The sequence below is a fragment of the Aquarana catesbeiana genome, linkage group LG10, assembly GCF_042186555.1.
Source record: "Aquarana catesbeiana isolate 2022-GZ linkage group LG10, ASM4218655v1, whole genome shotgun sequence".
Classification (NCBI taxonomy): domain Eukaryota; kingdom Metazoa; phylum Chordata; class Amphibia; order Anura; family Ranidae; genus Aquarana; species Aquarana catesbeiana.
Window position 1 is genome coordinate 39,419,745 of NC_133333.1, and position 23,306 is coordinate 39,443,050.

A 23,306-nucleotide genomic window follows, 5' to 3' on the forward strand; every position below is an offset into this window, starting at 1 on the left:
GGAGCCAGGTTTTTTGTTTTTTTTTTTTGTGGTATGACTCCATGCCTGCGGTCATGTATTGTCCTTGTGGAGAAGGCTGCACATAGGGGCAACGGCGGGGTGTGGCACGTTTCAGGGGTGTGGTGAACGCCTTCTTTTTCAAGCCTGCCCAGAATCAGATGATCGTCTGTCCTGTCCTCTCCTCTCCTCGTCTGTCCTTTCTCGTCTGTCCCTCTCCTCTCCTCTCCTCGTCTGTCCTCTCCTCTCCTCGTCTGTCCTCTCCTCGTCTGTCCTCTCCTCTCCTCGTCTGTCCCTCTCCTCTCCTCGTCTGTCCTCTCCTCTCCTCGTCTGTCCTCTCCTCTCCTCTCGTCTGTCCTCTCCTCTCGTCTGTCCTCTCCTCTCCTCTCGTCTGTCCTCTCCTCTCCTCTCGTCTGTCCTCTCCTCTCCTCTCGTCTGTCCTCTCCTCTCCTCTCGTCTGTCCTCTCCTCTCCTCTCGTCTGTCCTCTCCTCTCCTCTCGTCTGTCCTCTCCTCTCCTCTCGTCTGTCCTCTCCTCTCCTCTCGTCTGTCCTCGACTCTCGTCTCGTCTGTCCTCGACTCTCGTCTCGTCTGTCCTCGACTCTCGTCTCGTCTGTCCTCGACTCTCGTCTCGTCTGTCCTCGACTCTCGTCTCGTCTGTCCCTCGACTCTCGTCTCGTCTGTCCTCGACTCTCGTCTCGTCTGTCCTCGACTCTCGTCTCGTCTGTCCTCGCCGACTCGTCTGTCTCGACTCGTCTGTCCTCGACTCGTCTGTCCCGACTCGTCTGTCCTCGACTCGTCTGTCCTCGACTCGTCTGTCCCTCGACTCGTCTGTCCTCGACTCGTCTGTCCTCGACTCGTCTGTCCTCGACTCTCGTCTGTCTCGTTGTGACTCTCCTCGTCTGTCCTCGACTCGTCTGTCCTCGACTCGTCTGTCCTCGACTCTCCTCGTCTGTCCCTCGACTCTCCTCGTCTGTCCTCGACTCTCCTCGTCTGTCCTCGACTCTCCTCGTCTGTCCTCGACTCTCCTCGTCTGTCCTCGACTCTCCTCGTCTGTCCTCGACTCTCCTCGTCTGTCCTCGACTCTCCTCGTCTGTCCTCGACTCGACTCGTCTGTCCTCGACTCGACTCGTCTGTCCTCGACTCGACTCGTCTGTCCTCGACTCGACTCGTCTGTCCTCGACTCGTCTGTCCTCGACTCGTCTGTCCTCGACTCGTCTGTCCTCGACTCGTCTGTCCTCGACTCGTCTGTCCTCGACTCGTCTGTCCTCGACTCGTCTGTCCTCGACTCGTCTGTCCTCGGACTCGTCTGTCCTCGACTCGTCTGTCCTCGACTCGTCTGTCTTCGACTCTCCTCGACTCGTCTGTCTTCGACTCTCCTCGACTCGTCTGTCTTCGACTCTCCTCGACTCGTCTGTCCTCGACTCTCCTCGACTCGTCTGTCCTCGACTCTCCTCGACTCGTCTGTCCTCGACTCGTCTGTCCTCGACTCGTCTGTCCTCGACTCGTCTGTCCTCGACTCGTCTGTCTTCGACTCTCCTCGACTCGTCTGTCTTCGACTCTCCTCGACTCGTCTGTCCTCGACTCTCCTCGACTCGTCTGTCCTCGACTCTCCTCGACTCGTCTGTCCTCGACTCTCCTCGACTCGTCTGTCCTCGACTCTCCTCGACTCGTCTGTCCTCGACTCTCCTCGACTCGTCTGTCCTCGACTCTCCTCGACTCGTCCTGTCCTCGACTCTCCTCGACTCGTCTGTCCTCGACTCTCCTCTCCGATCACAGGAGCTTAACCATTAGCCGACCCAGCACACGACGATGTACGATGGCACGGCTGGGCAAATGGTGCAGGGACAGGTACGTCCTTTGTAAATCGCAGCATTGTGGGCAGGCGATGCCAGTCATGCGCATGCCCGCCGCGTGCTCCGTGACCATGCCCGCGGGTCCCGCGGACTCTATGTCCGCCGATTATATCACAGAGCGGGAGAACGGGGAATATGCCATTGTAAACAAGGCATTTCCCCGTTCTGCCTAGTGACATGACAGAGATCTACTGCTCCCTGTCCTCGGGAGCAGTAATCGCTGTCATGTCAGTGGAAGCCCATCCCCCCCCCCCCACAGTTAGAACACCTCCCTAGGACACACTTGAGTCCCTTGATCACTCCCCCTAGTGGTTAACTCCTTCCCTGCCAGTGTCATTTACACAGTAATTGCATCTTGTATAGCACTGATCGCTGTATAAATGACAATGGTCCGAAAATGGTGTCAAAAGTGTCCGCCATAATGTCGCAGTCACAATAGAAATCACAGATTGCCGCCATTACTAATAAAGAAACAAAAAAAAATTAATAATAAAAATGCTATCCATGCTCTTTTTTTTTTTTTTTCTTTAAATGCTGGCTCTTTTGTTTACCACGACAGCAGATGAGTCATGATTGAGGACGCCGGCATTAAAATACCGCAGGTTTTCATTATTAAAATACGGCATCTTTTCAAGAAATGGCACATGTGATATTTTAGTAGCTTTTTTTTTTTTTTTTCGGAATAAAAAAAAAAAAAAAAAACGCTATGAGCTATTTTACCGCTAAATTTTTAAAGCGGTAAATACTGTGTAGTGCATTGAGCCCAGTGTCCAGCGCGGGGGATTCCCTAGCCACCTCACTTGCGTGGATGGAGGAATGTGAGTTTTTTTTTTTTTCCAATTCAGGGGGAAAAAAAAAACCTGAATCCTCTATGACCAGCTTTTCATTTCTGCTTTAATTCCTGTATAGTAGGAATCGCTAAAAGGTGCCTTCCTCTTAACCTTTGCTGTTCAGAAAACCCACTTCTGTGCAGCGCCTTGCAATACCCAACAGCCAATCACAGCTCACATCTGGATTCTACCAATGCTGCATTTCATTTTTCTACAACAAATAGATAAATAAGTCCATTCTTGCAATAGCAGTGCTGTGTATAGTTTTTTTCAGAAAGTTACTGGTTACATATTAAATAGGTAAGTTAAAGGAAAGTTTGGTGCAGGTATATGTTTAACACCAGTGTGATATAATGCACACATTCTGATGCACTACAGTGCGTTTGTAGTGGTTGCCAATAATAAAAATTGTCAGTTTCCATCGCAAAATATGACACGTTAGGGTTTTTGTTTTGCATTTTTTGGGGTGTTGGGAGACCCATAGAAGTCAGTGGCAATGCATTTAACATGCGTTGTGTGATATATTAAAAAGCTTTGGTCGGTGGCTGTTAAATCTATCCAGTTCAAATACTTATTTAAAAGACCAGTGGAAATGTACGTCAACACACACGTCAGGGCACAAAGGAAATGCATATTTGACACATGACAACGCACCTGTCCAGTGCTGCAAAAAAAAAAAAAAAAAATAACAATGCATGTCTACACACACACCTGAATGAGGCCTTCATGTTTTGCTTGAAAGTAATTGTTGATGTGAACATCACAATTTTACCCGCTTGCTGTTCTATATCATCAGATTTTGACAGTGGACTTATCTGTGATTTATAGATCTCCCCTCCCCCCCAATGGCTGTATGTATCGTGATTTGATGTATGCAAAATCTGCATAGATACTGCATAGAAACCTAATACTAAAAAATAAAATATAAAAAAAATAAATATAAAATCTGCGGAAATCATGTGACCACCATCACGGGGGGAGGGGCGGGCAATCATGTGACCACCATGACTGGGGGCGATCATGTGACTACCATCACTGGGAGGAGGGGGCGGCTGATCATGTGACCACCACCACTGGGGGGAGGGAGCGGGCGATCATGTGACCACCTTCACTGGTGGTGATCATATCCATCATGGGGGGGGGGGGGCGATCATGTGTCACCATCACATGGGCTGGGGGGAGAATCATGTGGACCACCATCACTGGGGGCAATCATGTGGCCACCATCACTGGGGGGAGGGGGCGAGCAATCATGTGACCACCATCACGGGGGGGGATCGTGACCACCATCACTAGGGGCGATCATGTGACCACCATCACTGGTGGTGATCATATGACCACCATCACGGGGGGGGGGGGGGGGGGGGGGGCGATCATGTGACCACCATCACATGGGCTGGGGGGGAGAATCATGTGACCACCATCACTGGGGGCAATCATGTGGCCACCATCACTGGGGGGGAGGGGGCGAGCAATCATGTGACCACCATCACGGGGGGGGGGGGGGGGGGGGGGGGGGGGGTTCGTGACCACCATCACTGGGGGCGATCATGTGACCACCATCACTGGGGGAAAGGGGCGGGTGATTATGTGACTACCATCACGGGGGGGAGGGGGCGGGCGATCATGTGACCACCATAACTGGGGGGAGGGGGCGGGCGATCATGTGACCACCATCACAGGGGCTGGGGGGAGAATCATGTGACCACCTTCACTGTGTGCGATCATATGACCACCATAACTGGGGGGGAGGGGGCGGGCGATCATGTGACCACCATCACAGGGGCTGGGGGGGAGAATCATGTGACCATCATCACTGGGGGCGATCATGTGACACCATCACTGGGGGAGGAGGGGGTGGGTGATCATGTGACTACCATCACGGGGGGGGGGGGGGGGGAACATGTGACCACCATTACTGGGGGTGGAGGGGGCGGGCGATCATGTGACCACCATCACAGGGGCTGGGGGGAGAATCATGTGACCACCTTCACTGTGGGCGATCATATGACCACCATAACTGGGGGGGAGGGGGCGGGCGATCATGTGACCACCATCACAGGGGCTGGGGGGAGAATCATGTGACCACCTTCACTGTGGGCGATCATATGACCACCATAACTGGGGTGGAGGGGGCGGGCGATCATGTGACCACCATCACAGGGGCTGGGGGGGAGAATCATGTGACCATCATCACTGGGGGCGATCATGTGACCACCATCACTGGGGGGAGGAGGGGGTGGGTGATCATGTGACTACCATCACGGGGGGGGGAACATGTGACCACCATTACTGGGGGTGGAGGGGGCGGGCGATCATGTGACCACCATCACTGGGGGAAGGGGCGGGTGATTATGTGACCACCATCACAGGGGGGGAGAATCATGTGACCACCATCACTGGGGGGGAGGGGGCGGGCGATCATGTGACCACCATAACTGGGGGAGAGGGGGCGGGCGATCATGTGACCACCATCACAGGGGCTGGGGGGAGAATATTGTGACCACCTTCACTGTGGACGATCATGTGACCACCATAACTGGGGGGGGAGGGGGGCAGTAGGGTGATCATGTGACCACCATAACTGGGGGGAAGGGCGATCATGTGACCACCATCACAGGGGCTGGGGGGGGAGAATCATGTGACCACCATAACTGGGGGAGAGGGGGCGGGCGATCATGTGACCACCATCACAGGGGCTGGGGGGAGAATCATGTGACCACCTTCACTGTGGACGATCATGTGACCACCATAACTGGGGGGGGGAGGGGGCAGTAGGGTGATCATGTGACCACCATAACTGGGGGGGAGGGGGCGGGGCGATCATGTGACCACCATCACAGGGGCTGGGGGGGGAGAATCATGTGACCATCATCACTGGGGGCGATCATGTGACCACCGTCACTGGGGGTGGAGGGGGCGGGCGATCATGTGACCACCATCACTGGGGGTGGGAGGGGGCGGGCGATCATGTGACCACCATCACTGGGGGGAGGGGAGAATCATGTGACCACCTTCACTGGGGGTGATCATGTGACCACCATCACATGGCTGGGGGGAGAATCATGTGGACACCATCACTGGGGGGGGGGGGAGGAATCGTGACCACCATCACTGGGGGGAGGGGGCGAGCAATCATGTGACCACCATCATGGGGGGGAGGAATCGTGACCACCATCACTGGGGGGAGGGGGCGAGCAATCATGTGACCACCATCACGGGGGGGGGGGAGGAATCGGGACCACCATCACTGGGGGCGATCATGTGACCACCATTGCAGTGTCACTTGATCAGTAGCTGTTTCCAGCCCCCACCCGCCGGCTACCGATTTTTAGTCTGCTTGGAGATCTGAAAAGTTCAGTCGTTGGGCTGGGAGTGCAATCTCAGCACATAAACATTGGCAGCCCAGTGATGCATATGTGCGGTCATGTTGGCGTTACGGCCCACCTTTTTGCCTCCATACATATTGGTTGGGTGGTCGTAGAGGGGTTAAAGAGGGGTGCCAGCCTATACTGGCTTGGTTTCAAGCCTATATAACACTGCTTCAATGTATTATACTGTAAAAAACAGGGTATAGACGGAAAGAAAATCAGCCTATTCAGCTAGAAATAGCCGGCTTGCAGTCCATGTGTGCTGCCGTATGTAGAAAAGAATCTAATGACTGGTAAATCCACATTTGATCAGCGCTTGCAGCCAATGACTGCAAGCACTGATCTGTTATCTATGTATTCAGGCCGGGGGGAGCGTCGCATGGCAGGGGAGATCCCTGTATCACACACCTTTTTTTTTTTTTTTTTTTTTTTTTGTGGGGATCTGGTTGAAAAAAAAAACAACAAAAAACGTGTATACCCCGCATAAATCGCACGCAGTCCGACAGTACTGTTATAGTGGAGAGCTTTCTTGTTCCTGTCTGCCCACTCACATGCATGCAGAATGTAAACAATGGAGGGGTTGCAAGTTAGAGGGAGTAAAAAGAATAAAAAGCAACAAAAGAGAAAAAGCTTTGTATTTCTTCTATCAGGAGGTTATGTAGGGCACTGGATAACTTGACAGGTGACCTATTAACCCCTTCAGTAGCTTTTCCATTCCTTTATGTTGATGCATATTCATATTTCAGGGCACCTTTTATTGATTTTTATTCATGTTTTAATGGAATCTCCAAAATAAGCCTGCCTCTTATAAATGCAGCTTTTCGGCGATTGCCTTTTATTTCTTATTTTTTAGTATTTATACTCCTATTACACAATTTAAAAAAAAAAATTTTTTTTTTGTTTTCTTTTTAGTATGGACGAACGTAGAGCCGAGGTCTGTGGCGGTCTTTCCTTGGCATTCTCTGGTTCCTTTTTTAGCACCAAGCCAGCCTGACTCTTCCGTCCAGCCCAGCGAGGGTCAGCAGCCTGTCAGCCACCCAGGAGCAGCCAACCAAGGCAAAGGTAAGTCCCTATTTTATACTGCGATGACCTTTAATGTTTCTCATGTGTGCAGTTTGAATATTCAATGTTTCCTCTGTTCCTCAGAACCCCCTGAATCGGCATCTGTGGCACACGAGCCTGTGCCCGCAACAAGCAATGAGGATGAGCGTTGCGGAGTCCCTCATGCTGAAACAGCGCCATCCCTACCGAATGAGGAGCCTCCCAGAAAGCCACAGCACTTAGAGGGCCCCCTACAGGGCCCTGCAGGAGATCGCAGGGTGGACAGCGAGACGGAAAGTGACCACGATGATGCGTGAGTCAGATTACACTTTGTGTATTGTCTTTCTGTATTATGGAAGGCGTTCGACTGCAGAGTGAGGGTTCCTTGCTAGAGCCACAGGTAACGTCAGCCCACTCCTGTCCTCTACACTGTGCACAGTGCTGACCGTGCAGACTCAGAGTTCTCAGCATGCTGACTGTGTCTTTCTGCTTTGATTATGAGCAGCATTCGCTGGTAGGCAACACAAATCCTTATATTTAGAAGTCAAAAACAAACTGCACTAAGCATGATCTGCATCTAAATTGAACATGTTACCTAGTCCTATCCTGAATTATTACTCTTTCCGTACAAAGAAGACACTCTATATGTCCCCAAAGTTCTTGGGGCTCATTCACACTCTGTCTGTTGAGCTGCTTTGATCTGCATAGATCAATAGAAGTCCACATAGAAAATTATAGTTTTCTATCAGCCCTGTTCATACTATAACACTGTGTGGGTGTGTTGCAGTGCGTTGCGTAAAAATGCTGACGTGCTGCTATTTTATGCAGTGCTCCACACCATGCTGCATGTCACCACACTACCCTGCCCCCAGACTGATTGTTTTGCTGTCAAAGGGCTCTCTGTTGCGCCTACATCCGGATGTAGGTACTCTAATACAGGAAGGGTGTTACCGGCAGGATCATCAGATAATAAAAACAGAGGGACAAAAATCTGAAAGAATAAAACTAATGCAGCCACCACATCTAATGATTGGCAACTTGCAATATATTACATTTTGGTTTTGGGTTTAATTCCGCTTTAAAGCACTGCCTGAAGAATCTCCACATCCAACAGAGTGTCCGACGCTTGCATATTCCAGTGTGCAGTGGTGTCTTCTGCTGACTTCTGCTTCAAGTGGAGGACCTCCCTAGAAATAAAAAAAAATGCATCAATATTCTTAAAAAAATAAAAAAATAAAAATTTGAAAAAAATAAATTTACTTACCTGAAACCCCTGTTGCTAGGCAGTCTTCCTATTCCGCGGCGCTTCCTCCTCTTCGGCGAGCGGCCCCGTTGCCTTCTGGGACATTTGTGTGTTCCAGAACACAACGGGGCCATTCACAAAGTGCTGCTCGCGCATGTGCAGTAGGAAACGGGCAGTGAAGCCGCAAGGCTCCACTGCCTGTTTCCCTTTGTTAAGATGGCGGTGCCGACAGCCGATCCGATGGACGGATCGGCCGGGGGGGGCGACATCGCGGGCTCGCTGGACAGGTAAGTGTCCTTTATGAAAAGTCAGCAGTTTCAGTGTTTTGTAGCTGCTGACTTTAAAAAAAAAAAAAAAAACACATCGTGGCTGGTACACCCCTTTCAGTACTGTGTCCTGTAGTAACTTGGGGGGTGGATGCTATGGTAGCACACAGCGCGGGATGCCAACATATGACTTGCTTGCATGTCTAATATAAAGAAGCTACCACTTTGTAAGAGGTTGGAGGATTGGTGGATAGAAACCCTCTTCTTTCTTTGCTATTTGTTAACCCAGCAACAAAGTAATTTAAAATTTCCATTCCTTTTCCCCAATACATTATGTGTGTTCTTTATGCAAACTAAATTTTGTGATCCTTCCAGTACCATCTTTAAGTAGTGTGGAGTGCCTTCTGTTACTGTTCATTTCAGCCAGTAAAGCCCCTTTATATGTGGATGCCTTAATGCAGTGGTTCTCAACTCCTGTCCTCAGGACTCACTAACAGGCCAGATTTTAAGTATTACCTTGGGGAGATGCAGACTAGAATACTGCAATCACTAAGCAGCAAATGATATCACCTGTGATGTATTTCAGTTATCTTGCAAACCTGGCCTATTGGTGGGTGGTCAGGACAGGAGTTGAGAACCACTGCCTTAAGACCATTATCGGGCACGGTGGTCCCCAAGGTTCTGCTACTCCCCAAGGTATGGGGCTTGTCCAGGGCAACCATAATAATAAGTAAGAATGGTAGTGTCTCCACAGATGGATACAACCCTTTTTGAGATTCATTCCCATTTCATCACTGTACTTTTTTTTTTACTTTCAGTTTCTTTTCTATTGGGCCTGCTGATATACCACTCCAAGTGCATGCTGGGAAGCGCCGGACTCAGTCACTTAGTGCACTTCCAAAAGAAAGAGACTCGTCCTCTGAAAAGGATGGGCGCAGCCCAAACAAGGTATTCTGGGAAGTTCTATGAAAATGCAGCTATTGCTCAAACTTTGCATTACAGGGCACCAACTTATTTTTTAGATTGTTGTGATAATAATTTTCTATCTTTTTTTTTTTTTTTAAATTAAGGCTCAGTTCACACTGGTGCGATGCGGGAACCAGCTCGATTCCTGTACTGGTTACTGCATCTGACTTGCAGGCAGTTCACACTGACATCTGTGAAGCGCTGCGGGTGTCAAAGTAAAGGTAATGACACTCCCGGTTTGCAGAACGCAGCGCGAACTGTGAAATCGGACGGGAATCGGATCGCATGGGTCTGAACACCCATGCGATACGATTCCAGTATAAAGAAGAAGATTTGTTGCGCTAGAATAAGAACAAAAAATAATAAAAGTAGCTGCTAACACAATATTGTTGGATACAATAATAGAAATGGGGGATAAGAGGTTAGCGCTACACCTCTTATTCCCCCCATCCGATTCCAGTGCGTACCAAGAAAAGGGTCCTGCCCCATTTTGGTCCGGCTGCTATGCGACTTCAGCATTTCAGTAATACAAACTATATGGCTGATTTTGCATCTCACAGAACTCGCATGTGATATGCACGACATTGCCTTGCAAATCACATGCAATGTCGGGGATTGTACCAGTGTGAACCCAGCCTAAATCTCCATTATTTAAGTGGGAAGTTCAATGAATTGGTCTATGGTACATGGCTAGTTAGAAGGAAAAAAAAAAAAAGAAGAAGCTAGCATGGCTAATGCATTACTTCTGAACATACCTGTAATCACTTGTATAAAGCAGCAGCGAAAAAAATCAGTGTGGGTCAAGTGATAACCTAGAGCAGTGATGGCGAACCTTGGCACCCAGATGTTTTGGAACTACATTTCCCATGATGCTCAATTACACTGCAGAGTGCATGAGCATCATGGGAAATGTAGTTCCAAAACATCTGGGGTGCCAAGGTTCGCCATCACTGACCTAGAGGATGTTTCGGAGCAGCACGTGTACCTGCTTTTTCATTCTGAGTTTTCATTGTGCCACATGAGTGATGTTAGTTAAAAATATAACCTAATATCCATACAAGGCCATACAGTTTGATCTTTTTGGGGGGGCAAAATGGATAGAAAGTACTAGATCTCTTTTCCACGCTATTAACTTTTTTATATTCTGTATTTTTATTCATTTTCTCTACAGAGGGAAAAAGATCATATACGCCGTCCCATGAATGCCTTCATGATTTTTAGTAAACGTCACCGCGCCCTGGTGCACCAGCGCCATCCGAATCAGGACAATCGCACAGTCAGCAAGATCCTGGGCGAGTGGTGGTACGCCTTGGGGACCAAGGAAAAGCAAAAGTATCATGACTTGGCATTTCAGGTACTGGAGAGAAGATGGTTTAGGAGGTTTACTGGGATGATCAAATGAGTGAAGTGAACCTTTCCTTCGTCCATGCAGAGTAAAGCAGAAGGTTCACTTTTTCCTCCCCATCACAATATACCTACATTTTCTTAGTTCCTGCACCTGGCGGGGGGGGGGGTTAGGGGAGCTTGCATACTGAACTGTGGCAAGGCCATTGACATTAAAATATTTAACATATTCTTAACAAGCCGTAAATAACCTTTAACTAACCAACTAACTAACTAACTAACTCCCCTTTACTAACCTCTGTAGTTGCTGCCACTTTGGAGTAATTCATCCTCAAAGTTTTGTAGTTTTACCTCAGTTTTTTTTTTTACCTCTTCCCATAGTTCAGATATCCCCTATCAGCCTTCCAATCTCTTAATGTAAACTCAGAGGGGGTACACTGGCCCATTTTGGTAAAACTTCACTGTAGAAAAGCTCCTGGCAGGGCCCCTAAGGCGGCAGTACATAAGTGGGCGCTCGAGCACCTGATGAGTAGAAACGCTGCCTGTACTGCCTCATTTCTGAAACAAATCCTCCTGTGGCTCCCCTAGTAGCTTCTCCTTCTCCATTACACTGCCTTTCCCCTGCTGCAGGAAAAGACATGGGGGGTGGGGGGTGCTTCCAGTATATTCACTTCTCTCCCCCTGCCACACCGATTGCCTCTCCTGGGTCCCTTCATTACTGATCCTCCCTCTCTCTCTAACGCCGACTGCAGCTGGAACACACACAGGAGGATCAGGAGGTCAATGCACAGGCACACTTAAAGAGGGTCCACCCATGTTAGCTGACCATTCCTCCATTATCCATGGTTTAATTTCACCATATCGGCAGGGTGGGTTCATGTGTATCCGACCAGTGTCCGGCTTTAAATAAGTAGCAGAATCTATAACCTTGTCCAGTCTAATGGGAACCTTCAAGGCCAAAGATGGCTGACATCCTTCAATACATGGTGGGTTGTGAGGCATAGTGGGTGCAAAGGTGGTAAAAGTCATTGGGCGCCAGACACTTCTTGGATGCAAAAGAGGATTTATTTCTTGAACAGTCCTTTTTTATATTTTGCAAGGGAAAGAGGGTTAGGGCCAGGACACCCTTAAGTAGTTGAAATTTCAAATGGCAGACTCCGAGACTTCAATGGGAGAACAGCCGTACAGGGAAAGGTCTCAGCAAGGTGCCACTTCTGCACAGGCAGGTTTGCTTTCTCCTATGGCAACAGTACTTAAACAGTTTCTAACTCAAAGTAACAGTTATCTCAGCTGTACTACAACTTCTCCTTTGTAGTTTTTCAGCCCCTTGAGCTCCTAGTCTCTCACTGGACTCCCTTATTCACTGACTTTGAATCCCGTGAGCTCCTCCAGGCTTTTGTGGTGGTATCTCCCTCAAGCATCACCTACGCTTCCCTGCTGGGTCTCTAGCTTGGCATTTTGGATACCTTCAAGCTTCACCCCTGCTGAGTGGCTCAGTCCCTAGTTTGGCACACAAGGCTGCTCTGCAAGCATCACCTCCTCTGGTTGGGTCTCTGACTTGATCACCGCCTGAAGTTTCCCGATTCTCCACTGCGCCCGTTGGGTGAGAATACTGTTCGGGTACTTGCTTTAGTTACTCACTGTGGTCCCTGGTAAATGTGGTTGGTCCCTTTGTGGCGACAGCTTCCCTCCTACCTCCGACCACGATAAGTATTCCAGCCGGCAGAACCGGCTCTTTTTCTTGCACTGCAAGCCGCAGTCCCAACCCTGCGCTGCCCTCTGACTTCTGGATAGGCCCTCACACAGCCTGGCAGCCAGCTGCCCCCGGGATAGGCCCAATCTCCAGCCTAGCAGCCCAGGGCAGATGACACACGTCCACCCAGACAGCTGTCCAGGTGGCACAGAATGTAGATCACCTGACCTCACCCGGATATATAGGCTCTCCCAGCAGACCAAGGGAGTAAAGAAAACCCCTGCCCATTGGCTGAGATATGCCATATACCCATAACCTGACCTTGAGTTGTCCTTCTCAACCTAATACCTCCAAGTGCCCGGCCACCTGGTGGTAGAAGAGACAAGTACAACCAGGCCAAATCAATAGATCTCTAACAATTAACTACAGTAGCTACTCCTAACAAGGAATTTGAGGAGCTCCCTGACTAAACCCCAGGGCGCTACATATCTGACAGATACAAAGCTGAGAATTAATGTATAAAAATATAATATATTAAGTGATTGTAACTACTACAAGGGGAAGGTTCTGGAACTGATCTTTGTAATTGATTTAAAAGGCCCAGTCCACATCTGGCTTTTTGAGGTTCAAGGATGGAATCGCTGCAATTCCAAATGGCACTGCAATCTCGGCAAAACACAACACTCATGTTTATGTGCTATTCATTTTTAATTGCACCTCAAACGCGGTGCGATTTTGCCGTGATTGTCGAGCGACAGATATATGCGGCAATTGTGACAAACCGCGTCACACACAGCCTCTTGCCCAAGGAATCTCCTGCTCATTTTTTTGGGCGACAAGCTTTGTGCAGTGCGGTTTTCCGTGATTGCCACAAGGATTCGGTGCAGTTTTATCTTTTAGATGTAATAGGAATTTTGTAAGTTATGTTGTTTTTGTCTGCTAATTTTGATTTTTGTGTATTCGTAGCGAAAATATGGTTTATAGCCTGTACAGCAGGGGTCTCAAACTGGCGGCCCTTCAGCTGTTGCAAAACTACAAGTCCCATAAAGCATTGCAAGGCTGACAGTTACAAGCATGACTCCCACAGGCAGAGGCATGATGGGACTTGTAGTTCCGCAACAGCTGGAGGGCCACCAGTTTTAGACACCTGCTGTACAGGGCCCTGCGATTTCTAACAGCAGCCCTGGCACCTGGTACTGGTTTCACACTTCTGGGTGTGTGGCATAGCATGTACACTGCTGGCTGCTGTGATTTCTCTAGTCAACCCCTATATCACTGCTGTGTCCTGCAGTGTCTCAAATTCAGTAAAGGAACCACAGTAGCCTGCAGGGGGAGCCCCCCTATTTAATCAGCCTGAGCAGTCTGGTATAAAGCTCCCTTTTTTATTTTTTTGCAGGTTTGTGCCTGTGTAGTTTTGATGACTATCTGACAGGATCACCTTAACACGTATTTCAGATGGCGCCCCATATTATAGAAACCGGTAGATGACTGGTTAAAGTCACCCTATATCTATGTTGAATTGTATGCAACGTGGAATACAGAGAAACAAATGATTTAAAATACCAAAAAATGTTGTATAAGCCTGCGAATGCACCCTGCCTGCGATTAGATGCGAGAACCCCGGTGGGGGTTCCCTGCGATTAGCTGCTGGAGGCAGCCCCGTTGACAGAAATGGGAGGCTGACGGTTCCTGCTGTTAATCGCGCCCACTCGCATGAAATCTCTCAAGCAGCGATCACATGCCAGCGATCAGGCAGTCTGCAACCAGAGCTGATTACTCGCATTTAATCACAGGCAATGTACATTCACAGGTATGAATGCACGCTACAATTTTTTACTTCCTGCTTTTCTGAGTCACTGGTGACATAGACAGGACCTTCCAGCTGTCCCTGTAGGAAGGCTACTTACTCCCCCAGTGCCTTCCAGGGAGCTTTTGTGTGTAAACTGCAAGACATTGGGGTAAGTTGACGTATGAGTATAGTCTGACATAATGGGGCTTGTGTTGCTAAGACCATGGCAACATATAAACCATAAAAAAATGCAAGATCTGGTGCAGACCACGACGTGGTGCATCAATCCAATGACTCATTATCTTGAGAATGGTGGATTGGGTTTACAAGAAAGGGGTGGACGGAGCAATAGTATTGGGAAAAATCAAGAATAAACAGCAATGAAACAAGAAGGAGGTTTATGTATTTTTCTATAACAGTTTAATTGGTGTTGGCAGTTTTTAAAGGTGTTAGAGAAGGGGGTGCTTTAAAGCAAAGGTCTCCAAATTTTCTAAGCGGGGGGGGGCAGGGGGCGGACTATGACCAGTGGGAGTAGAAAATGCACTGGCATCAGGTTTTAATGAGATGAATAGTGACCCATTGTTGATATCCATGAGGAGAGTAGTACCCCTTTGATGGTGTCAGTAGTGGGAATGGTGCCCCATCATTGGTTTCAGTTGGTGGAATAGTGCCCCAAAGGCCAGATAAGTGACCAGTGGGAGTAGAAAATGCCCCGGCATCAGTGCCCCAAAATTTGTTTCAATGAGAGGAATAATGCCCCATTGTTGATATCAATGATGAGAATAGTACCCCCTTTAAATGGTGTCAGTAGTGGGAATGGTGCCCCATTATTGGTGTCAGTTGGTGGAATAGTGCCCCAAGGGCCAGATACAGGCAAGCAAAGGGCTGCAGTTTGGGGACCACTGCTTTAAAGCATTGTATACAGAATTGGTGTTCAGTAAACCTCCATGCTATGACCCAGGTTGCTTTGATTGGTTTCTGTGTTTTGAAATTATTTCTCTGATCACTTCCCGTGTAAGCCATTGTGTATAACATTCAGACATCCTACAGAGAAGATTTTTTGTGATGGGAATAATAAAGTGTCATCGCTTTCCTCCATGTATCAGGTGAAAGAAGCGCACTTCAAGGCTCACCCTGATTGGAAGTGGTGTAATAAAGACCGCAAGAAGTCTAGTTCAGATGTGAAGCAGGTGATGCAGGGACCCTGGGGGGTCCCCAAAGAGATGAGGGAGAGAAGTATGTCTGAGACGGGGACTACAGCTGCCACGGGAGGTAAGGAGAATTTCAAGGCGGGGTCTTCTGTTTTCTATTTTTTACCAGTTCTAGTTATTTTTTAATGTTCCAATAAAATATACTTTGTATTGTGTGTTGTGCCTGTTTTAGTTTTTATAACTAAGAAAGTGTTTTTAAATCCTATTACTGTTGTATAAGACTGTCTGCAAAGTAGATCTAAACACAATCACTGAAATCTAATGTAAGCTGTAACCCAATCATGTTAAAAGTGGTTTTAATCTTTTTAAATCTGCCGCTGTCCTAAAATTAATATCTGATTGCAGCTAGACAGTCCTAGCTCAGGCATACCAATGTTATAGGATGATAATGTGTGTAGCTTTAAGGCTGGGTTCACACCATTGCGGGTTTCCCCGCATCCAATTCACATGACAGGAGATTGTGACTGGCTCGCTATGGAACCGGTTCACATATCTCCAGAGCGGCTTGCACAGGAATTCTGTGCGTCTTTGCTTTCTGTTACAGGGTCGAATTCAGGCAAAGATTTGGCCCTGGTATGAGAACAGGGATGCACCGGATCCCTGCTGCGATTCGCAGCGGTCTGCAGTGTGAACCCAGCCTAAAAGTATACTTTGCCACTTCCAAGATGGCCGCTCAAGTTAAACCATTGGGAACGGAATGTGAGATCACCGGAAGTTGCCGCCCAACATGTTTCGGCATCATAAAGCAATGTCCTCAGAGCTCACATCTGACTCTTTATATCCTATAAGACCTCCCACGGCACCCGGCCGCCATATTGGCACCCCACAACGTCAGAAAAGATCACAGTGTGCCCACATAACCCAAATGGCTTGCTACACAACTACATTAAAAGCACAAACCAGTGGTCTCGCTAAGATTACAAGGCAAATGCTAACCTCATGCTACTTAATGTCGATTGATAGGATTTACTCCCATCGCTCCCGGCAGCCATATTGCTACTCCCACACACCTTATAAAAATGGGTATTGATCTTATAAACCTCTGATAATTACCGAAAAGAGAGACCACTTAAGCAATATGGCTACTGGCAAATGTCATGATGTCAATGACTTATAAATATAAATGCAGCGATTTTATTTTTGAGTACAAAAATCAAATTTTTTAAAATCTCCCCTTCATCTCCACCTGTAGGTAATTTCTAGTATTGCGTCCCATCTATGGTGTTGCTTGTGAGTAAGGGCTCATTCACATATGCTTGTGTATTTTTCTGAATGGAATGCAGGTTCTTGCTAGCAGAAGATCCTGCGTAAAATATTCACCTAAACTAGATTCCCCCCTTTCTATGTGCAGTAAGAGATCATGTTAAGGAGTAAGTGACATTTCCAGCCATGTTTGGAGACTGCTAATTGAGTTTTTCTTCGTTTGTCATTTCAGCAGGCTTACAAATGATTTGTGCTTATACTTTCCAAAGCACCTAATGGATTCTTCTGCTTTGCTCCAGGTTCCTCAGACATTGCTTCTTCCGGACTACTCCTGGAGTCTAAGCCCGGGGCCCCCTCCTCTGTTCTGCCCTCAGAGCGCCTGGTTCCCACCTCCAGCACCTCTGGACAGCAACCTCGTCCGCGGGCGTTCTCCCATAGTGCTGTGCAGAGCATAGAGCACAGGGAGGACAGCAAGGCTCTGCAGGAGCTCAAACAGGTACATCTACTCTCTTACATAAACCTTGAGTGTCACAAACAGGCTCTACCTGCAAGGTAAAAACCATATACACTATAGAAGCTGACCATCACACCTAAGAGTTGACATTTTTCTCCAAAACCATGGATATTAAAATAAAGTTGGCCCCCTTTACAGCTTTCTGTGCTTCTGGGAAGGCTTTCCACAAGAAGTTGGAGTGTTTGTAGGAATTTGTGTGCATTCAGCCTAAAGAACGTGTGGCTGGATGTACAATTTTTAGAGGGAATCTGATATAATAGTTATGGCCCGTACACACGATCCGAATATCGTACAACTTTTTTCGCTTAATAGTCGCAAGTAGAAATTGAATAGGTAACTAAAGTCACGAAAATTCTCGTACGACAGAAAAAAAAAATCGGAAGTGATGTCGTGTTGTAATGTATTTATATTGTATTTTCGGACGACAACTATACTGACTAATTGGAAATCGCACGATCTGGTATTGTACAAGGAAAATTTTCATGCTTGTCCTGTCGAATAATATCGGATGAATTGTCGTGATCGGCTCTTGAAAGCTCTGTACTAACAATCCGATTATTGTAGGATTGCGTCAAAAGCGGTATTTTTCGTCCGATTTTCGTATCGTGTGTACGGGGGCCATAAGTCTGGTTGAAAAAAGACACAAGTCCATCTAGCTCAACCGATAAAAGTGGGGATAAAAAAAAAAAATTATACAATCCCATATACACAATCCTATACCCACAGTTGATCCAGGGGAAGGCAGAAACCTCCAATAAAACATGATGCAATTTTCTCCAGCAGGGGGAAATGAATCCTTCCTGATCCCCCCAAAAGGCAATCAGATATTCCCTGGATCAACGTTACCCATACATCCCAACTTTTTGAGATGGGAATGAGGGACACCTATTAGCAAAAGTATGTAAGCAGAGGACACGCCCCCTGTCACTCCTCCTTAAAGGAGAATGATACAAAAAAAAAAAAGATTAGTTAAACCCACAAGAGCTTTTTTTCCCCACTACTATTCCTTTATACTGAGTTTTGAAATTTAAAAATGCAGCAATTTAGAAATTCGATGAAAGGTTTAACACTAAGAAACACTTTTTGAAATATAAAAAGTGCATTTTATATACAACTATATAGATCAGACCAAAATGAGGGACAAATGAGGAGGAAAGAGGAACGGAAGGACTTTGTTCGAAATCAGGAACAGTTGGGAGCTATGACGTTGCCTATACATATTAGTATCCAGTTATATTCTATACATCTAGGAAAGAATCCATTCCTTTTTTAAAACAATCTACTGAGTTGGCCGGAACCAGCTTTTGAGAGAGTCTATTCCACATGTTCACAGCTCTTACTGTGAAGAAACCTTTCCATATTTGGAGATTAAATCTCTTTTCCTCCTGATGTAAAGAGAGCCCCTTTGTCCTCCTGTGATGACCTTAAAGTGGAACTACACTGTATCTGAGCACCACAAACCAAAAGTGCGATTTAACTTCTTATTTTTAATATTCAAAGCAAACTCCCCCATCCATCCACGTCTCCCTGCTTTATTTAGCTGAGAAATCACTTTATAAAACACCCACCTAGCATTTCTGGCTGTGGCCATCTTGAGTAAGGGCATGTAGCATTTACTTCTCGGAATCCATCTGCCCTTAGCTTGGCCAAGCAAGCAGGAGGGCGTGATTAGCTGAGAAAACCGCTCCTGAAGACTCCTGGGATGTATGACCTCATTTGCCTAGGCATGGAAACCAGGAAGTAACTAAAGAAACGTTGAAAAAAATATATAAAACAAGTAAATATGATATACTTTCCTATCTATATACTAATGCTAGCATCATAAGGATTAAAAATAGTTAATATTGATTGAGATGGTGACGTTCCACTTTAAAGTGAATTGAATTTGATTTTATTTCTTTCGTTTTTTGTAGCTTGTAATCTGCCGCTTTTCATATATTGTATTTCTTGGTGCCGTACAGCTGCAAGCTTGCAGGTTAAATTATTCATGTAAATAGGAGCAGAGCTGCAGGAAGATGAGCAGACAGACCCGTGTCTGTTTATTGCTGATCGTTGTGGAATCATGTGACTCCAAGGTCTGCATAGCTCTGAAATTTGTGTTTCACAATGGAGAATGGCGATGCCATCTTTTCATATTCGTTTGGGACGTTGCCACTTTAAGGGTTCACATAGCTGTAGAATTATCCCCCCTTAACGTTGCCTACTAAAACAGACCTAAGTGCCCGCTTTATGCCCTTCTCTGTGGCACTACGGACCCAACACCTACTTTTTTTACTGTTTTGTAATTCTCGGTCTTAGCAGAGACAGGCAGTGAAACGGCAAAGGGAGTTCCTTAGATCTAAAAGCTTGAACCTGTTTCTAGAGTTAAATTAGCTGGAAGTACAGTCAGATCCATAAATATTGGTACAGCAACACAATTCTAATCTTTTTGGCTCTGTACACCACCACAATGGATTTAAAATGAAACGAACAAGATGTGCTTTAACTGTAGACTTTCAGCTTTAATTTGAGGGTATTTACATCCAAATCAGGTGAACGGTGTAGGAATTACAACAGTTTGTATATGTGCCTCACACTTTTAAAGGGACCAAAAGTAATGGGACAATTGGCAGCTCAGCTGTTCCATGGCCAGGTGCGTGTTATTCCCTCATTATCCCATTTACAAGGAGCAGATATAAGGTCCAGAGTTCATTTCAGGTGTGCTATTTGCATTTGGAATCTGTTGCCGTCAACTCTCAATATGAGATCCAAAGAGCTGTCACTATCAGTGAAGCAAGCCATCATTAGGCTGAAAAAACAAAACAAACCCATCAGAGAGATAGCAAAAACATTAGGTGTGGCCAAATCAACTGTTTGGAACATCCTTAAAAAGAAAGAATGTGAATGTGAATTGTGAGGATCTATGGAGCAACCTTTTAAAGCTAACTTGCCTATAAGAAAACAAACTGTATATATTAATACTCTTAAAGTATAAATAAAGGCAAACTTTTTTTTTTTTGAGTAGAGAGGGATTGGAATACCTGTCAGATTATTTTTGCAGCCTGGGTCCCTGGTAGCGAAAATTTTACCCTCTCTGTCCTGTTTACCATTATCATTTTAAATAAAAGAAAATCCCGATTTTTGAGATGGTCTTAGAATAGTGATAAAGGAGAAATCTTCCAAGTGGGACACTAGTTCCTCTCACTTCCTGCTTTGACTATATGGGACAGGAAGTGAAGGGAAATCTCAAATAGGATGCAGATGGCAAAAAAAACAGACCTGACCAAGGTTATTTCCTTCCCTTATTCTATCTAAAATGGAGAAGAAAAGAAAGTTTTGCCTTTTTAGTTATACTTTAAGGTGTCCTGGTCTCCGGCGTTGATCCTGATTTTATATGGGATGTGTATTGTAGGAGCTCTGGACTCCAGAGCGGATGAGAATTGGGGGTTCAAAATCTAAAACTTTTTATTAAAGAAGCTTTCTGTAGACAGAGATATCACAAAGGGTCCCGGAAGAAGTCAGCAGAGTGCTGGAAAGATGAAAGCGTCCCATTGGTTCATGCAAAGCTGATATGATCACTTTTGCTATTACTGTTAAAATTATTGTTGTGAATTGATCTATTATTGTGTTAGATGTCTATAGATCAGTGTTTTATCTTTTTGGATACCCAGTTTAAATTTAGATATTTTTTTTTGTGCTCGTTTTTCAGCCCTGATAAAGGGGGAGCTATGAGCCCTGCAACGTGTAACATTGTAATCGTTTGTATTATGTCAAAGACTATACTGGACTTATTCAATCATTGTTTCTAATATGCTACAGACTTTTCCAGGGACCCTTTTGTAACACGCCTATTCACAGAGAGCTATCTTTTTTCGGTTTTATTCATTCTTCATTTCACATGTTATTTGTATCATTCTGTTCTTCAGCTCCCTGGTCTATTGACTTCAGGCTGAGTTAATATGTAGTCTATATTGGGTGTCCTTCTGTGTAATAAATATATAGTCAGTTTGGGACCAACCTGTAAGGAAAAGCAGTACTTACCTGTCGTACCACCATTTCCACAGAATGTCTTTTAAAGAGGAAATCTTGCTGAAAAATCTTCTGCATTCACCACTTTAGGAGTATCAGATGCCATTGCCCCTCTGTCACGCTTACCCCTAGTTCATGCAGGTGGTCAGGCACTATAGGTGGCTTCTGTGTTCTTCACCTATAGAAGTCCCCCTTTCCCATAAGGCAAGCAGGTCTACCGATACTCAGTTGCCCCCAGGACTTGTACACAATGCTATAGTGCCTGGCTACCACCCCAGGGTAGGCGCAAACTAAGCAACGAGGTAATCCAAACTAGCAGGGCCGACAAACGGGGAGCTTGATCATGTGTTACACAATCTGTCACAAGCATGAGACTGCAGGCTTGGCTGGCTTATATCCAGTTTGATCTCCACCCAGAGTCTGGCCACAATCAGTCACCTTGCAGATAGACAAGGAGAATGCCACAGCCAAAACCAAAATGCTGAAACCAGCAGCTATGTGTGGCTTCATTTTTCATCCCCCTACATCACAAAGCACACAGTTGTGAAGTAAGTAACTAAAGAGCACAGTAAGGTGTCGGACATCTGACATGCAGAAGTGTGCTCGATGCTGAAGGGTCTTCAGCAACCTTATCTAAGACAACTGGGTACGGTGGTACAAAAGGTAACCCATTTTAACTTTTGTTGGCTGGTTAACTTTTTTTTTTTTTGGCACTGTAAAGTACATGCTGTACTAAGGATGTATTTAGTTTTTGTCAGGAGTTGTCCTTTTAAAGCTGATGGGTAGTTCATCCACATTATTGGTGACATGTTACAACTGTAGTGATTACTCACAGATGTGCTCAAGTCGTTCTCCGTATCCCAATCAGAAGGCAGCGTTTGGTGGCCCAGAGCCTTCATCATTCCCAATGCCCGCGCACAGCGAGAACGCCGCATGTCCCACTTCCAGAGCTTGTCCGCCTCTTCCTGCATCCTACCGCTCGCAACGCACAGCCAGCGAGGACATGACCAGTGACGAGGAAAGGATGGTCATCTGTGAGGAGGAAGGAGACGATGACGTTATTGGTGAGTGATTAGAACCAGTGATGCTGCTTGTTACAGTAATAATCATTTTCTTGCATTTTCCTTATTTCATGATCTCTATCTTCTCTCCAGCAGATGATGGCTATGGCTGTGCAGATATAGACTTGAAATGTAAGGAACGGGTGACAGACAGTGACAGTGAAGGAGTATCAGGAGATGAAGCAGAAAGCAAGGTATGTCGCACACCACCTGTCTACACTAACCTGAAGATCCAGGAACACCTAATCCCAAGCCTCGTTAAGGATTCCCAACACCGCCCTCTCAGTCATACCGCAGACTTCTACACATCCATGACCTTGGAGAAATAAATTACAACCTTCTCCAAGCCAGAGTCACCTACAAGAAGCGTTACATACAGAGAAATATGCATTGGAAGGAGGATAAGGAGCAGCAGGAGAGCGGTTATAATCACATATCTTACTGGTTATCAAGGATTGCAATAATTTTAGAAATCTCAAATAAAATGAAACCAGTTTTAAGTGACAGAAGTAGGTCAACCTTGTCAACCTCCTGAAAAATGCTACTTGCCTGGTTGTCTCTGTTTTCAGCACATGATGTCTGCCCCAGAACTGGCAGGCAGACAGTGTAGTCAGAACACCGGAACTGCATATGTCCTTTTAAGATCGGTGACTCAAACTTTTTTGAAATCCGAGGATCAGCATGGCAGCCTACAGAGTTCTTTCAATTCAGGCTTCCATTAAAGCAAACCCTTGCCTTGCCCATATTGGGCAAAGTAGCTGGTTTATTTTGACCCTTCCTTTGCAGGAGCACATTTGCACTGCTCCTTTGCTCCATTCACTTCCAGAACGAGAGAATACCTGGTAATTCCATGTATAGAAGCATTGACTCCGTCCATGTGACAGCGATGGGCCAGTCACCATAGCCCTTAGTAAG

The 23,306-nt window shown here is 46.4% G+C and overlaps 1 protein-coding gene across 7 annotated transcripts in view; it reads left to right on the forward strand.

The window, feature by feature from the left end:
* Positions 1 to 23,306, forward strand: part of CIC (capicua transcriptional repressor) — a 238,344-nt gene that overhangs the window by 183,169 nt on the left and 31,869 nt on the right. For 5 of the 7 annotated variants that reach the window (XM_073602031.1, XM_073602030.1, XM_073602033.1 and 2 more), the window contains exons 3-10: positions 6,965 to 7,114; positions 7,199 to 7,406; positions 9,421 to 9,550; positions 10,740 to 10,922; positions 15,501 to 15,666; positions 17,108 to 17,304; positions 22,166 to 22,394; positions 22,485 to 22,585. In XM_073602031.1, coding sequence (XP_073458132.1) covers positions 6,965 to 7,114; positions 7,199 to 7,406; positions 9,421 to 9,550; positions 10,740 to 10,922; positions 15,501 to 15,666; positions 17,108 to 17,304; positions 22,166 to 22,394; positions 22,485 to 22,585 — 1,364 coding nt within the window. The remainder of the gene's footprint in view (positions 1 to 6,964; positions 7,115 to 7,198; positions 7,407 to 9,420; positions 9,551 to 10,739; positions 10,923 to 15,500; positions 15,667 to 17,107; positions 17,305 to 22,165; positions 22,395 to 22,484; positions 22,586 to 23,306) is intronic. The other 2 variants (XM_073602034.1, XM_073602032.1) reach the window with 2 other exon arrangements.